Source organism: Phacochoerus africanus, chromosome 11, assembly GCF_016906955.1.
Source record: "Phacochoerus africanus isolate WHEZ1 chromosome 11, ROS_Pafr_v1, whole genome shotgun sequence".
Taxonomy (NCBI): Eukaryota; Metazoa; Chordata; class Mammalia; order Artiodactyla; family Suidae; genus Phacochoerus; species Phacochoerus africanus.
The window spans coordinates 6,665,380-6,682,093 of record NC_062554.1 but is presented as its reverse complement, the minus strand read 5'-3'; the positions used below and the strand labels follow the sequence as shown (position 1 = coordinate 6,682,093).

Genomic DNA, 16,714 nt, shown 5'->3' with positions numbered 1-16,714 from the left:
TGTCCCGCCTGACCTCCCCGACCCTGGCTCCCTGTCCCTTCTGAGGCGATGAAGTGGAAGGAGGGGCTTCTGTGTGATCTCAGGCAAATTACTTCACCTCTCTGAGGCTCAGTTTTTTCCTCATCTGTAAAGTTGGGCCCAAACCCTCCCTTTTCTAGATTGTCATGAGGCCTCTATGAAACAACCCCATGCTTGTTTCACACAGCACCTGGTAGATGGTTAAGTGCTCTGCAACCATGACCTTGTGTTGCTTTGAGCTGGGATGCTCGGATCAGATAAGGGGTTGGAATGTTCCCTGTGAGTGAGCGGGAGAGCTTCCCCTCTGCTGTCTGATTATGGAGTCCAAGAGGCTCCACGGGAGCTGGAGGCTGGAGGCCAGGGGCTAACCTGTTATCTCGCCCCTACCAGCCCCGCCCATGTCGTCATCTTGGCGCAGGAGCTTCCTCTTTCAGGTGCCAGCCGCTGGGGCGCTGGGGCCCCCCCGCTCATCTTCTGGCTTCTCCCTCGCAGGGGCCACCGGCCCCGGGGGAGGGCGGGCTCAGGTCCCTGTGCTCCGGGGCAGCTGGTTTTGGGGAACGGTGGGCAGGTGCCCGGCTGCCTCGAGAGGCGGGACCCACGCAGGGCTCGGGCTGTCCTCAGCCCCCCCCCCCCGGTGGGGGGTGAGGGTCTTGCACGACCCGGTTCCTGTCCTCGCCTGCTGCCGGGGATTCCGCCCTGTGCGCCCCAGCCTCCCGTGCTGGGTCGGGCTCCGTCCTGTTTCGGCTCCTGGACGAGGATAAGAGCCCCGCCCCCGACGGGGCAGTGGTCACGGGGGAGGGTCGTCCTGGTGGAGGAGGTGCTGCCTGGCGCTTCCCCAGCCCAGGAGGCGGTGTCTGTGGTTGAGGGGCTCGTGGTGAGAGGGGGCTGGCCGGGCCACCTTCCAGGTGAGCTGGAGCCCGAAGAGTGAAGGGGGGTGAGGGGTAGGGAGGGTGGCTGCGGGGTTGGGTTTTGCGGGGCTGGGGGCGCAGGAGGGGGGTTAGAGGAGCAGGTGGAGGGCTCTCGGCTGAGGGTGGGGGAAAGGGCAGGAGGCTGGGAGGAGGGCCCAGGGGTCTAGCAGGGTGGGCTGGGGAGGCAGTTGGGGGAAGGGGTGGGGGTCCTGGGAGGGCCTAGGGGCTTAGCCTGTCACAGACTTTTGGACCTGAAAACCAAACCTTGTGACTTTCGGCTCCGTTTCTTGTGAGTCTCACTTAACACCCACCCTCCCTCCTATCCGACCCTCTCCTGGGTGGGGAGGGGCTTGGGCCTGAGGGGCTCTGGGGTGAGGTGGGTGGGGTGGGGGGCGTGGGTGAGCGGCAGGGCTAGGGTGGGGTCAGATGCCATCTAAGGGACAAACCACTGGGGGACCCGGAGTCTCGTGTTGGTCGTGGACCTCAGTCAACTCGCATGTGGAAGTCCATGGGCTCCAGTCTGTTACTGGCCCCTGGATCCCTGGGCTGGGGTTGGGGGGATGTTATTGAGAGACTGCGGAGGAGAAGACAGTGGGGGGGGGTGAGTCTGGGGCTCGGCTGTCCAGCGGCCCAGGAAGTCGTCCTTTTCTTCACCACAGACTCTGTGTGCTGTGTTTAAAATCATAAAGCGACTTTATAGTGATGGTTCGGGGGGACAAACTGGGACTTGATTCTAAGAGACTTAAAATACTTTGTGATTTTTCCCTTCTGATTATGAAGGCGACATGCAACTCCAAAACCTTCAAACAGTGTCGGCACGGAGGCTGCAGAAAGTGATGGTCTTTCAGGCTTGGGGTGGGAGTTAGGGCTGGGCCTGAAATTGAGGTCAGGGATGTCCACTGTCCCTTAGTCTTTAATGTCCCTTGATCATTGATAAAACTAGTTTTACATTTTATTAGGTTGATGCTGAGGGTGCTGCCCTAGGGAGGTTGTTAAAACAGCCTGCCTCTCACCTGGCCCACTGGGTACAGTTGTGTGTGTTGTGCACTGCCCAAGGGTACCTGGTTGGGGGCAGGGAGAGCTGGGAGACAGCACTGAAACCCAACCTCCCCTCTTTGCTGAGCTTCGTGCCCTGTTGCGGGGCTCCTGATGTAAGAGCCATTTCTTTCTTTTCTTTTCTTTTCTTTCTTTCTTTAGTCTTTTTGCTTTTTCTTGGGCCACTCCCATGACACATGGAGGTTCCCAAGCTAGGGGTCTAATCGGAGCTGTAGCCTCCAGCCTTCGCCAGAGCCACAGCAACGTGGGATCTGAGCTGCGTCTTCAACCTACACCACGGCTCACGGCAATGCCGGATCCTTAACCGGGTTCGAACCTGCAACCTTGTGGTTCCTAATCAGATTCGTTAACCACTGTGCCACAACAGGAACTCCTCTTTTTTTTTAAATGGTCACATCCACAGCATATGGAAATTCCCAGGCCAGGGATTAAATCTGAGCCACAGCTGCAACCTAGGCCACAGCTGTGGCAACACCAGATCCTTTAACAGCAGGAACTCCAAGAGGCATTTTTTCTAATTTTCTCAGTGGCCCCAAACTGGTTGGTGGCAGCCCTGCTTTCCCCAGGAGACTGCGTGGCTGCACCCAGTGTGGGCTGGAGGAGGTCTGGGGCAGTGGGTATCTGGCTGGAGCCGTGCAGGGGGACATGGCTGGAGGTGGGCCATGGGAGTCATTGGTATCTGTGAAACCGAGAATTCCAGGGTGCTGAGGGGGGGTCCAGGCTAGAGCCTGGCTACGGGGCCAACACCAAGAGCCCCTGGGGACAGGCCCAGCAAAGCCTTGGGGCTGAGAACAGGAAGTGTCTGTCTCAGCAGCAGAGGTGTGAGCAGATGTGAGTAGCTTCTTGTACACACATGGTGATGTGTCACAGCTCTGCTTTGGGCAGGGAAACTGAGGCTCGGGATGTCACGTGACTTGCCGAGGGCTTCAGGCCAGAAGTGATGGAGCCAGGACTGGACCCTGGACTTGCCTGGCATCCCGGGGGAATGAGTTCTGGCCTGGAGCCACTGGTGCCCAGCTCCCCACCAGATGGCTGAGGCAACCTTGTAAACACCCAAGCCCGGGAGTTCCCGTTGTGGTGCAGCAGAAACAAACCCAGTTAGTATCTGTGAGGATGTGGGTTCAATCCCTGGCCTTGCTCAGGGGGTTAAGGATCCAGCGTTGCCATGAGTGTGGTGTAGGTTGCAGGTGTGGATCGGATCCCGCTTTGCTGTGGCTGTGACTGTGGTGTAGGCGGGCAGCTGTAGCTCCCTAGCCTGGCAACTTCCATGTGCCACAGGTGTGGCCCTAAAAAGACAAAAGAAACAAAAACAGACAAAGAAACCCACCCAAGCCCTGGGGCCCTGACCCAGCCCTCACTGTCCTGAAGTCTGCTCCTTGTCAGCCCTCACCAGTCCTGGGACTCCAGAGGAGAGGCCACATCCCAGTGGGATGGGGTGGAAGTCTGGAGCCTGGGTACGCGCCAGGGCAGAGCTCAGGGGCTGGATTAGGGCAGGAGACCCCAGTGGGCCTCCCTCCATATGCCATGGCCACCAGTCCCCGAGAACCAGAAAAGGGGCTTCTTGGTCCAGGGGTTCGTCCGCTGCCTGGCGGGGCTGGAGGGAGCTGATCTCTGGCGGGGGGGCCGGGGGGGGGGGCACTTCTGCACCCTCTGTGCTGGGAGCCCAGCCCCCACCCAGTTCCTCATATCTAAGGGAAGTGTCCCCGAGCTGTGTTGATTGCGCCAACAGAGTCCTGAGAGAACCTCCAGCCGGGCGCCGGACCAGGGTGGCCCTGCCCGCAGGTATGACCTGGTGATGGGCGCCGAGGGGGCAGGGCTGGTGGGCAGCCCTACACAGTCAGGCTGTTGGCAGCGAGTGTGGGCCCGAGGCCGTGGGTGTGCTGGGGGCTGCTGGCTGGGTGGGGCGGGGGCTGCGTCCCTGGAGGCCGTGTGAGGGTGCGTTGGGGGTGCCGCCGGGGTGTGGTTAGGAGACCCGGCCTGGCCGAAGCTGGCCCGGAACTGCTCTTGGTTGCTGTGTGGGGCGCTCTGAGAGCTGGGCTGAGGTCTGGTCTCTGGGGTCCCCGGCCGGCCGGCCTGGGGTGGGCTGCTGCCCTGGGCCTGCCCTCCTCCCTCCTGCTCCCCTGCCGCTGGGCCCTCCCTTGAGCGCAGAGCCGGGCTCTGTGCAGAGGGGCTCCAGCTGCAGCGGGGGAAGGGGCCCGGCCGGCCGCGGGGACTCTCCAGAGGCAGCGACCTTCCGGGCTACTCCTTCCAGGCCTGACTCATTCATGCAAATCAGATGCAGAGGTGGCTCACACCCACGTGGGCACCGGAGGGCCGATGCTGAGCTCACCTGGGTGTCACGCCTGTCCTTTCACCTTCCCTGTTCCTGGCCCACGGAACTCGATCTCTAGGTCCTGTCCCATCCCCGGGGCTCACGTGCTCAGTTAGCTCCCTCTACTTGGAAGTGTGACATCCTGCTCATCCTTCAAGGCCCAGCTCGAGAGAGTGTCCTCCGGAAGCCTCACTCCTCTGCCAGACAGACAGCCGCGTCCTCCGAGGGCCCTGTTGGCTCTAGCAAGTACCTGGCGAGTTCCTCCTGCCGCGCCCTCCCGGGAACAGGGTAAAGATCCCAGGCCTAGGGCTGCGGTGGGGACCACACAGGTGAAGGCGGAAGCCTGGCGGGGGCCGGGCCCCTGGTGGGTTTGTAGGAAATGTAGGGAGTGTGCCCAGCCTCAGCTAAAGCTCAGGCCACCTTCCTGCTGGACCCGCAGAATTGGTGTCCCTGGTCATTCGTGGGCAGGGGTGGTGTGACAGAGAGCCTGGGCTGGGACAGGGAGGGGTGATGAGATTTAAACTGCCCTTCGGGGTCGGAATGGTAAAGGACAGCAAGGCGAAAGCTTTGCTCCAGCAAGAGGGACTCAGGTCAGACCTGAAGAAGGACTGGCTGGCAAGGACTAGAGATTGCTTACGCCTGGACTGAGTGCCCTTGGGAGCCCAGTCCAGTCCGGTCCTAGGCCCTGCTATGGAGGGCAGGGGGGGACAAGAAGGGGTACAGACACTCGGGATACACCAGGCCAGTTTGGAGGTTGGATGGAGATGGACCCCCAAGAATGGGACAACCTAGAACAACCAGGATCAGAAGAGAAGCAGCGCTGAGCATGGCTTCGCCTTGGAGGCCTAGGAACCGGAGGGGGTGGCAGTCAGTGAGGACTTTCTGGAGGAGGCTGCTGGGAATCAGACTCTCTGGAGGCGGGAGGATGTGGGTCACTTATTCATTGTCAGGAGGCAGTTTGGGGACTGTCATGTGTCCAACTGGTACCTGGTGTGAACAGTGACCAGAGCTTGGGGCATGTCCCGACAGCTTGGGCAAGTCACTTCCTCCCTGTGGGCTGGTTTCTTCATGTGCAAACGGCACGGCTGGAGCAGGTCAAAGGATGGGCCGAGGAGCTGGACCTGGGGACGCTGGAGACCGTGGAAGGGCTTTGAACCAGGGTCGGGCCCATGGCTGGCCCAGCAGAGCCGCGCCGGAGCAAGACAGGAGAGGCAGGGCAGCCGGTGGAAGCCCCAGCTGAGCCTTTGCCGTAGCGGGGCGGGGAACCTCCAACTTGTGGCCTTGTGGCCGTTCTGTCGCAACAGGATGACACTCTCCTCTGCTGGTCCCTGCTTCCCTGGGGGCGAAGGCTCAGTGATGTGTCATAGCAGCCAAAGGGCTGAAGCCTCCAAACCGGGCTTGGGAAGGAGCAAGCGGGGGAGGCACTGGCTTATACAGACTTAATCAGACTCGGAGGGGCGCAGAGGGCGACCACAAGCTTAGTCATCGAGGGAAAGAATATTTTTAGGATTTTTTTTTTCTTTTTCTTTTTTCTTTTTACAACTGCATCTATGGCATATGGAAGTTCCCAGGCTAGGGGTCAAATTGAAACTGCAGCTGCCAGCCACGGCCACAGCCATGGCCACATCTGCCGCCTACACCACAGCGCATAGCAATGCCGGATCCTTAACCCACTGAGGGAGGCCAGGGATTGAACCCACATCCTCGTGGACACTATGTTGGGTTCTTAACCCACTGAGCCACATTGGGTACTTCAGGAAATATTTTTTTAAATCAAAATTAATGAAAAAAAAATCCAAGATAAACAAACTATCAAAAATTGAGGCGTTCCCATCATGGCTCACTGGTTAATGAACCCGACTTGTATTCATGAGGGCATGGGTTCGATCCCTGGCCTTGCTCAGTGGGTTAAGGATCCAGCACTGCCATGAGCTGTGGTGTAGGTCACAGACGAGGCTCGGATTCTGTGTTGCTGTGGCTGTGGTGTAGGCTGGCAGCTACAGCTCGGATTCCACCCCTAGCCTGGGAACCTCCAAATGCTGCAGGTGTGGCCCTCAAAAAAATAAAATAAAAAATTTAAATAAAGAGGTTCAGTGTTGCTAGATGTTTTCTTCGCCTGCGTGGCTCAGCAGGGCATGGCTCCAAACTTCTTTTTCCAATGAGCTGCCTCCTCCAGGGCGCCTTCCCTGACTGCCAGCCTGGTGAGGGCCAGTGGGCTGTTTTCACCGGCCGGGTGGTATCTGATATCCTCTAGCCCGAGATTCCTGGAAGGCTCAGATTCAGGTCTGAGGTCTGGCTCATGTTTCTAAAGCCCTGAGTGAGACTGTCCTAGAGGGGTGTCAGGGAGACCTCCTGAGTCTGCCCTTGCTCTAATGGTTCTAGTGCAGGAATAGGAACTTGAGAGAGGCCCCGGGCGGGGGGCGGGGGGGGACTGAACCCCTCTCAGGGACAGAGGTGGTTTCCTGTTTCCCAGTCGTGGTCATTCCAGCAGCGCCCTAGGGACCCTCATCCAAGCCAAGAGATAACTGGCCAACTAAGCTAGGGGATGCTACTCATACCCCAAGCATAGGGCTAGTTTTCCTCAAGCACCTTTCATTCATCACGTTGAATCCTCGCAACAGGGCCAGGCCTGGAGCACCTGCTCCCTCACAGCCTGGTTGTCACTTTCGAGAGGCAGTGAGCAGAGTGCTGAAGGGTCTGGAGCTGCACCGTCCAGGAGAAATGTAATTTGAGCCACAAGTGTGATTTTAAATTTTCTCGTAGTCACATTAATAAGGACCAGGTGAAATTAATTTTAAAAATGTATTTAATCCAAACGTCCAAAACACTGTGATTTCATTATGTACTAAGTAGAAAATTTTACCGAGCTACTTTATATTCTTGTTTTTGGTACTAAGTCTTCAAAATCCAGTGTGTGCTGTATAGAGCACCTGCGGCATTTGGAGGTTCCCAGGCTAGAGATGCTGGAGTGTTCCGTAGCCATGTGTGGCTGCTGCTGGTGCCGGTGTGGGACAAACCAGGTCTAGACCGTATTCAAATCGCCCCTTCCCAGTTCTGTGACTTGGGGCAAATTACTGAACTTCTCTGGGGCTCGGTTTCTCTATCTTAGAGTGCGAAGTACGACCCTCATAAGCTTACTTAGAACTAAATAAGTTAAGTGCTTTAGGGAAGACTATTTACATTGTCCTATTACATTTTTTTTTATTTTGTTTACTTTTTAAATGACTTTTTATTTTTTTCCATCAGAGCTGGTTTACAGTGTCCTGTCACTTTTCTACCTAGGAGAGAGGGCCCTGTCCCCCTGGGTCTCCCCAGGGTCCCGCGGCCCTTGCTGACAGGCTCTGCCTTCCTGGTGGAGCTGCGTCCGCCCCCTCCCCGCCCCCTCCTTGGGGCAGTTGAGCTTCCTGGCCACGGGGCCTGGGGAGGGCCAGGGGGTGGGCGTCCTGGGCCCCCTTCCCCAGCGTGGCCGCCGCGCTCCCCTTTCCTCCCATCCTCTTTAGGCCGGCCCTCCCTTCCCTTCCTTTCCTCCCTCCTCCCCCCTCCCCTCCCCTCCCCGTCCCCTTCCCCTCCCCCCCTTCCTCTTTCTGCCCTCCCCTCCGGGCCTCCGGCTGCTCCCTGCGGCCTGGCCTCATGGACTTTCTCCTTCGCCTCTGCTCCTGCAGCTGCCACCTCAGGCCGAGATGAGGAGCCGCTCCGAGTAGCCGCCGCTGGGAGGACCCCCCCCCCCCCCGCGTCCCGGGGCAGCGCCGTGCGCGGCAGCCGGCAGCCGGTGAGTCGGGAGGGAGGGAAGCCGGGAGGGAAGCCGGAGCGGGCGGGGCGGGGCAGGCTAAGCCCTGACCCTGAGGTGGAGGAGGCTTCAGGGAGGTGAGCGTTTAGGTCCCATTTTCCCTTTTGAAAACTGACGTTGACCTGGCGAAGAGCCTGGGGTTGGGGGGGGGCTGGAGGAGGGGGGGGGGGCAGGCACCTGCCGGCTGGCGGGGGTCCCAGCTTCCTTGACGTCCTCACCGCAGGGCGAGTTCCCGTCCGTTCTCACTCCCAGATGAGCATGTTCTCTTTTAAGTTGTATTTTTTTTTGAAAATAGTGTAAAATTAAAAAGATACACTGCTGTAGAGCACAGGGAACTCTATCTAATCACTCGTGATGGAGGATAATGTGAGGACAGGCGAGTGTGTGTGTATGTCTGGGTGGCCTGGCTGTTCAGCAGAAATTGACAGAACATTGTAAATCAACTCTAATAAACAAAATTGAAAAGAGGTTCAGAGGAGAGAATGTGAGAGGCCGCCCGCCCCCTCTTGTCCTCCCTGCTGGGGGTCTTCTGCCCAGAGCCAGTTTCTCACCGCGCACCCGAGTGTCGCGCGGTGTGTGTGTGTGCGTGTGTGTCTGTGTGTGTACATCTACGTTTTCGTTTTCGCTACTCCGGATGCTTAATAATAAAACACTGGTCTGCACCTGGCTTTCCCACCCAACAATAAATCTTTAATATCATTTAATATGAACTGTGGAGACGATCTGTGGGTAATTTTATTTTCTCTTTTTGTCTTTTTAGGGCCACACCCTCGACATATGGAGGTTCCCAGGCTAGGGGTCAAGTCGGAGCTGTAGCTGTTGGCCTCCACCAGAGCCACAGCAACGCGGAATGTGAGCCACGTCTGCGACCTACACCACAGCTCACAGCAAAGCTGGATCCTTAACCCACTGAGCAAGGCCAGGGATCGAACCCACAACCTCATGGTTCCTAGTCAGATTTGTTTCCGCTGTGCTATGACAGGAACTACAGGAATCTTTCAGGAAAATTCACATGGTTCACATTTTGGGTGGTAGAAAAAGTTGTAGCATGAAAAGTTCACCTGTACCTGGAGGTGGGTTTCCAAGGAGGCTGTCGGAGTCCAGGCGGGACCTGGGCAGTGTGTGCACCTGGTCATGTGTTCTGTTTGTTTTTTACGTGGTCATGTGTCTTTGTAAATTTTTACAAAAGTAAGATTTTTTTTTAATTTAAACAATTTTAAGCATTGAGATGTCATTGACATATCACATTACATTGGTTTCAGGTGTACTAATGATTCAGTATTTATATGCACTGGAAAATAGGTGAGACACTAGTGTATTCTTTTCCTGAAAGAGGGCTTCCGAATTGGGGTGAATGCAGGCCTTACTTAGGGAGTCCAGCCCTGCCCTGTCCCCTCCTGCCCCCTCAGCCCTCAGTTTTGCTTGGCACCTGCCTCCTGGGGACCTTTTCAGCGCTATCATGCATTTAGCAGTGGACACATACTGACCTGTCCTTTCCCGTTTGGGTTTGTTTGCTTCCATGTAAAAAGCAGAATGTTTTATAGACTGTTTTGTACTTTTATTTTTATTTTATTTATTTTATTTATTTTTTGTCTTTTTGCCATTTCTTGGGCCGCTCCTGCGGCATATGGAGGTTCCCAGGCTAGGGGTCTAATTGGAGCTGTAGCCGCTGGCCTACGCCAGAGCCACAGCAGCGAGGGATCCGAGCCGCGTCTGCAACCTACACCGCAGCTCACGGCAACGCCAGATTGTTAACCCACTGAGCAAGGGCAGGGATCAAACCCGCAACGTCATGGTTCCTAGTCGGATTCGTTAACCACTGCACCACGATGGGAACTCCTGTTTTGTACCTTTTTAAAATCGCTTAACGCATGTGGGAGCTCATCTGTCATCAACATGTAAAGAGTTTCCTTTTTTTTTTTTTTGTCTTTTTGCCATTTCTTGGGCTGCTCCCGCGGCATATGGAGCTTCCCAGGCTAGGGGTCGAATCGGAGCTACAGCCACTGGCCTACACCAGAGCCACAGCAACGAGGGATCCGAGCCACATCTGCGACCTACCCCACAGCTCAGGGCAATGCCAGATCCTTAACCCACTGAGCAAGGCCAGGGATCGAACCTGCAACCTCATGATTCCTAGTCGGATTTGTTAACCACTGCGCCATGACGGGAACTCCCCAAGAGTTTCCTTTTTTTAACGGCGTTTCCTCATTTTCCTTCAGTCATATAGCAACACACCTTGGAGGTCAGCCCACAGCAATTCGGCAGGAGTTTCCTCATTTTTTGTGGCTCGGTGTTCTCCTGTATGACTACAGTGTTGGCCATTCCCTGGTGTACGGATATTTGCGTTCTTTCCAGCCTTTTTGTTATTGTACATCGTTGGGAGCCAGTTGGGCAGGGCAAGTGCCCGAGGGTGGCTGGATCAAAGGGTGCAGAAGCGCAGGGGTTTTCAAAGCCAGAGCTGTCGCAGCCCAGCCGTGCCTTTCCCAGGGCCACTGCCCCCCAGGGAGGGGAGGGCCCCACCCGTAGGGAGGTGAAGTTCCTTTTCAAGTGTCTGAGAACCCTGTCTGCTTTTTTTCTGTGCATGTCTCTGTTCATGTTTGCCCTTTTTTCTGTTAGATTAGGGGTCTGTTTTTTATTTCCAGGTGCTTGAGGAAAATTAGCCCTATGCTTGGGGTATGAGTAGCATCCCCTAGTTTAGTTGGTCAGTTATCTCTTGGCTTTGCCTATGGTGCCTTTTTTTTCTTTTTTTTCAATCATGCAAGAATGTTTGATTTGTAGGTAGCTGAGTATTTTACTCTTTCCTTTATCCTTCTGGATGTGTATCATTTCCAAAAGGCTTTTGCATCTCTGAGACAAGGATGTTTAAAATCCTTCCATGGTTTTATTAATGATCACGAGATTTTTGCTCCATCTGTAATTTATCCTGTTGGAAGGTGTAGGTGTCCGCTTTGTAGATTGCACCACAGCTGTCCCAGCGATGTGATTAAAAATCTATCTTTTCCTCACGAGTTTGAGATGTTACTTCTGCCGAACACTAAATTCTTAAATGCACTTAGGTCTGTTTTGCGCTCTCTGTTCTGCTTAATTGGCCTGTCTGCTCAAGGGCTGGTCACCTACCCTCCTAATTGGCACGGCTTTCTGTGTTCATATGTGGTGTCTCATTCTCACTTGACCCTTCCTGTCCCCTACCCCCCATTTCCAGAATTTTCCTGGCTCTTCCCGCTTTGTTGGTCTTTCCGCATGAATGTTCACATCGGCTTACCTAGCTCCCCAACTCAAAAGGTTTCTGTGTGTGTGCTGAGCAGGATAGCGCCTCCTCACAAAGCACCTTAGAATCAGTATCTTCGTCATGTTCCCCACCTAGCATATTTTGTCTTTCTATCCGCCCAGCTCTTCTCTTTGCCCCTTAATAACATTCCGCATTTCTCTCCTTACATCCTGTGCATATCTAATTCAGTTTATTCTTGGTAGTTTTAATTTTTTTAATTTATTTTTTCTTCTTTTTAGGGCCACGCCCGCAGCACATGGAGGTTCCCAGGCTAGGGGTCGAATCAGAGCTAAAGCCGCCAGCCTACACCACAGCCACAGCAACGCGGGATCCGAGCTGCGTCTGCGACCTACGCCACAGCTCACGGCAACGCCAGATCCTTAACCCACTGAGCAAGGCCACGGATCGAACCCACAACTTCGTGGTTCCTGGTCGGGTCTGTTAACCACTGTGCCACGACGGGAGCTTCCTATTATGTTAATTTTGAACCCAGCTATCCTACTGAATTCTTTGATTGTTTGTAGTAGTTTCTCAGCTGAGCTTCTTGCGTTTACCAACTGAAAACTCATATTTTTGTTAAATAGTAGATAGTTTATCTGTTCTTTCCCAGTTTGTATACCGATGGTTTATTTTTGTTGTCTAGAACTTGCGGAGCAGTATGAGTGATAATGGTGGGTGATGATAGAAGTTTTTCTGTAGCTGTGCCATTCAGCAGGGTGCTGGTTTTCAGTTAAGGAAGTATCAGTCTATTTCTATTTTACTAAAATTTTTGTTTAAGTATGCTGGATATTGAGTTTCGTATTCCTGTTTAGTATCTGTGGAGATGAACAGATAACTTCCTTTTGATCTGTTAATCACTACGTTGCATCATCTGTTTCTTGATTCTTGCCAGGCCAGTAGTTCTTGAGCATTGGTGTGGGAGCTGAGTAGTCCCCATTGCCTGGTGCAAGGCTATTTCAGAGGAACAATTTCTTTTTTGCTTTTTAGGGCCGCACCTGTGGCACATGGAAGTTCCCAGGCTAGGGGTCAAATCGGAGCTGCACCTGCCGGCCTACGCCACAGCTCACGGCAACTCCGGATCCTTAACCTACTGAGTGAGGCCAGGGATCAAAGTTGTGTCCTAATGGATACTAGTCAGATTCATTTCTGATGAGCTACGAAGGGAACTCCTCAGAAGAACAAATGGCTTTTCCTGTACGTTCTGCCATGTCCCTCCTCGGAGGTGAGAGGGCTTTCTCCCAGAACCAGGGCCCTGGAGGCTGCGTGGTGCTGGGCTGGCTCACCTCCTGCAGTATCCTGCTTCCTCTGGGGTTGTGGAGGTGGGGTAAGGCCCACCCCACAGACGGGGCCTGCAGGGGGACCAGTAGTGGTGTCCCTTGATCCCACCTGCACTGGACAGCTGCTTGGCCTCACCCTCTGCTGGGAACAGGCACCTCAGGAGGAACTGGGACCTGGCCTGGGGCTTACAGAGGGCTGGAGAGGCTGCGTGTACAGACATGGCCGCGGCCGAAGCTGTGGATGGGGCTTAGGGTGGTCTTGGAGGGCTTCCTAGAGGAGCTAGATGCTAGGAGCCCACAGGGGGGGGTGGCAGTGGGAGAAGCCTGAGGGCTGAGACCTGGCAGTACCTGGCAGCCGGGGTCAGGGGGTGGGGGAAGCCGAAACTCAGAGCTTACCCACGGCCCGGGAGAGCCCTGGAGCCTTGTGGATTGGGGACCTCTACCTGGTCAACCAGACCTCTGACCTGTGTCCATCTGTCTACTCCAGGTCTGGGTGGAGCCCTGCTGGCCGGTCTCTGCTGGCAGGAGCCATGGCAGAGGCCGGGGACGCGGCCCTGTCGGTGGCCGAGTGGCTGCGGGCCCTGCACCTGGAGCAGTACGCCAGGCTCTTCGAGCAGCACGGACTGGTGTGGGCCACGGAGTGCCAGGGCCTCAGCGATGCCCGCCTGGTGGACATGGGCGTGCTGCTCCCTGGCCACCGCCGCCGCATCCTGGCTGGCCTGCTCCGTGCCCACACGCCCCCGGCCCCTGCACCCCGCCCCGCCCCTCGGCCCGTGCCCATGAAACGTCACGTCTTCCGCTCGCTGCCTGTGCCCGCCGCTCCCCCGGAGCCCCTGCCCACGGCTGGAGAGGATGAGGGGCTACCCACCGCGCCTCCCATCCCACCCCGGAGGAGCTGCCTCCCGCCCGCCTGCTTCTCCACCCTGTCTGCAGCTGCTCCAGACCCCGTGCTGCCCCCGCTGCCCGCCAAGCGGCATTTGCCAGAGCAGAGTGTGCCCCCTGTGCCCCCCCGCACCGGGCCCCCCCGCCCGCTGGTGAGGTGAGTGGATGTCGTGCAGGGCAGGAGGCATGTGGGCAGAGGATCTCGAGGGCCAGAGGGAGTTTGTGGCCTTGGGCGCTGGGTAAGGAAGGCTCCTTGGCAGAGGGAACAGCATGTGCAAAGCTCAGAGGTGAAAAGCACCGATCTATGGTGCCCTGAGCAGACAGTGTGGCTGAACTGATGGGTGAGCGAGGGTGAGGCTTGTGGCTGGTGCTCCCGGGACCTGCGGTGAAGGCCAGGTGGGCAGCCAGGGAGGTTTTCAGGAGAGCGAGCAGGTGCAGGCTGAGCACTGGCTGCTGGCGAGATGGATGGGTGAGGAGGCTGGGAGAGCAGAGAGGGCACAGGGCCACGTGGGAGGGCCACCCAGGCTGTGCAGGTGAGACGGCAAAGAAGTAGGTGGATGGAATGAGAGGCTGGCCCTAGGAGGGCAGGACCTGGGACAGCCTGGGCATGAGCAGAGAGGGCACTGGGAGGCCTGTGACATCCAGGTTCCCGCCTCGTGTGGACAGTGGGGGCGTCCCTGATCTGGGACCCAGGACAGAGGGCATTTGGGGGGACGTCTGCAGTTCAGTTTGGGGCCTGGCGAGTGTGAGATTCTGGGAGTACGTTCTGGAGTTGGGAGGTAGCACGTGGCGGAAATGGAGCATCTAGAATGAAGAGCTCATCTGGGGGGACGCAGCAACTGCCCCGCGCCTGGCACCTGTGCTTGTGCGTTCCCTTTCACGCGGCTCCCGCCAGAGGGCACCTGGCCCTAGAGACGTTTCTCAGGCCACATCCTACTCGCCTTCCCTCGTCCCCAGAACTGCTGTCTCCCGAGCCTGCTCCTGGCACCCCTCGTTTTCTGGAGTTTCCTACTTCTGAGCATGATCCATGTGAACCCCTCACTTGTGCCCTCCCTTTCTGGCATTTGATGGGGTGCCCAGCTCGGGAACACCTCTCCAGTTGTGGCCGAGTGTGTATTGAGAAGCGTAATGGAGCTTTATTGCAGCTCTTAGGCCACGTCAGCCTAATCTGGGAAGACTGCCTGGAGGAAGAAGGGGTGTGTGCAGAGGGCTCCCGGTCCTTGTTTTTGTTGGGCTCCGTGAGGGGTGCTTTGCTTACATGATCTTGTTCTATCCCTGCTCAAGTCTTCGGGGGCATTTATGTCCCGTTTTCAAGCAGAGAAACGAGGACTCGGAGAAGGGAGGTGAACACTGGCTTAATCCAAGCCAAGCACATGCTCGGGGAGCCCCCGTGCAGAGGGTCTGGGAGGTTTTCTCCACCCAGAGAGGGGCATTAAGGGTCCTTCAAGGCCAAGCCAGGACTGTGGTGTTTCGAGGTTTGATTGACAGAAGCGTAAAGAGGGTTTGTTGTGCCTTTCATGGGTTCACACCGGTAGAAGCTGTGCTGGGGTCCCCTGGGAGCCTGGTTTGTAGCCCAGATTGGAGTTTCCTGGTGCCATTGCACCCTCTAGTGGCCACTCTTCTGCATGCAGGAGTAATTTCTTTTTCCTTTAACTCCGTCGTTAGGATGTGTGTGGGGGGGGGTCTGTCTGTCTGTCCGCCTGCCTGTCTCTTGGTTTGGGAGTGGGTGAACAAGGGCAGGAGGCAGGGCTCTATCCATAGGAAGCTCCTGAAGGCCCAGGAAGCAAAGCCCCCGGCTGAGGAGTGGAGGCCTGGGTTTCTGCTTAGGAGGCAGGGTACCCGGGCAGGCCCAGCTAGCTGTGCACCTGTGATTAGGAGCTGCCCCTCTGGGCCTGTTTCCCCATCAGGTGTCCTCCTTGTAGTAATAACTGAGTTTAGGAGAACTTCCGGGCAGAGCAAGTGTCCTGTCTACACCGCAGGGTGCCAGGCCCCACTCTCAGATCCTCAGTCTGAACTTAGCCAGCATCTGGGGGGGCCAGGCTCCCATGGTCAGGAGTCTGGCCCCTCGTAGCTTAGAGGATCCAGAATTACTTCCATGCTGAGAGAACTGCAGGCAGTTATTCCACACAAGTTGGGGCCATTCCGAGGGTACGTGGGAGGTGAGCTGCCACGTGTGGCCTCCTGTGTCTCCTGGGGTCTCTGGCCTTTGGGATTGCTCTGCAGGCCCAGCATCCCAGCTCCCAGGGTGTGCCAAGCCTTTAAAGCCCAGAGTAGACAAATGAAGGGCAGAGAGAGCCTCATGTATCTAACTCGGGAAAGCTGGGTGGGTAGGGGCCAGGGTGGAGCCTGGCTGGCTGCCCGGTCCCCTCGCAGCCCCTTCTGTGACCCCAGTCCCTGTGGTCAGAGTGGAAGATGCTCAGCCTGGCCCGCTTCTGCCCCCCCTTGCGGGGTCCCCTGACATGACCTTCCTGTCCTCGCCCACACCCTCTAGTGATGGGGTCTTTCTCTCAATCTTAGGGCCTCTTAAACCAGCTCGTGTAGTGACTGAGGGAGCGTTTCTGCTTGGCTCTGGCCCATCAATGGGCTGCCGGCAGAATTTGGGATTATCTGCTGTGTGTGCACCTGGTACTTGTGAGGTAGTGACTCCACGTGACTGGCTAGCTTGTGTGTATGCACCTGCAGGTGTGCATCCGTCAGGTAGTAGCGTGGGTTTCCGCCTCTGCACATGGTTTAAGGCAGGCTGTGTACACTCCTGATACGTGATGTGGGGAGGGATCTCTGTGATTTCAGTGGGTGACTTGCTGGAGTGTATGTGAACTTTTTGGGGCCTGTGTGCACACATACGCCCATATGTACTGGTGCTGTGGGGATGGCAACGTGCATATTCATGAGCGTGTGCATGCATGTATATGTGTGGGTGCATGCGTGTGCGTGTGCATGCATGTATGTGTGTGCACACGTGTGCATGCATGTATGTGTGCGCACACGTGTATATTGTGTGAGTGTGCACTCGTGTGTGTGTGCATGAGTGTGTACACGCACACGTGTGCTTGCGTGTGCACAAGTGTGTACACATGTATATGTGTGAGTGCGTGTGCATGTGTATACATGTATATGTGTGAGTGCGTGTGCATATGAGCATTGCATGAGTGCGTGAATGTATGAGCATGCGTGTGCATGAGTTGTATATGTGTGATTGTATGTATG

General features: G+C 56.2%; 1 protein-coding gene across 5 annotated transcripts in view; it reads left to right on the top strand.

The window, feature by feature from the left end:
* Positions 1-16,714, top strand: part of ARAP1 (ArfGAP with RhoGAP domain, ankyrin repeat and PH domain 1) — a 63,143-nt gene that overhangs the window by 9,111 nt on the left and 37,318 nt on the right. For 2 of the 5 annotated variants that reach the window (XM_047754144.1, XM_047754148.1), the window contains exons 2-4: positions 4,452-4,581; positions 7,956-8,062; positions 13,113-13,664. In XM_047754144.1, the coding sequence (XP_047610100.1) occupies positions 13,156-13,664 (509 nt within the window). In that variant the 5' untranslated portion in view covers positions 4,452-4,581; positions 7,956-8,062; positions 13,113-13,155. Of the gene's footprint in view, positions 1-3,705; positions 3,765-4,435; positions 4,582-7,955; positions 8,063-13,112; positions 13,665-16,714 lie in introns of those variants that run through there. The other 3 variants (XM_047754145.1, XM_047754146.1, XM_047754147.1) reach the window with 3 other exon arrangements.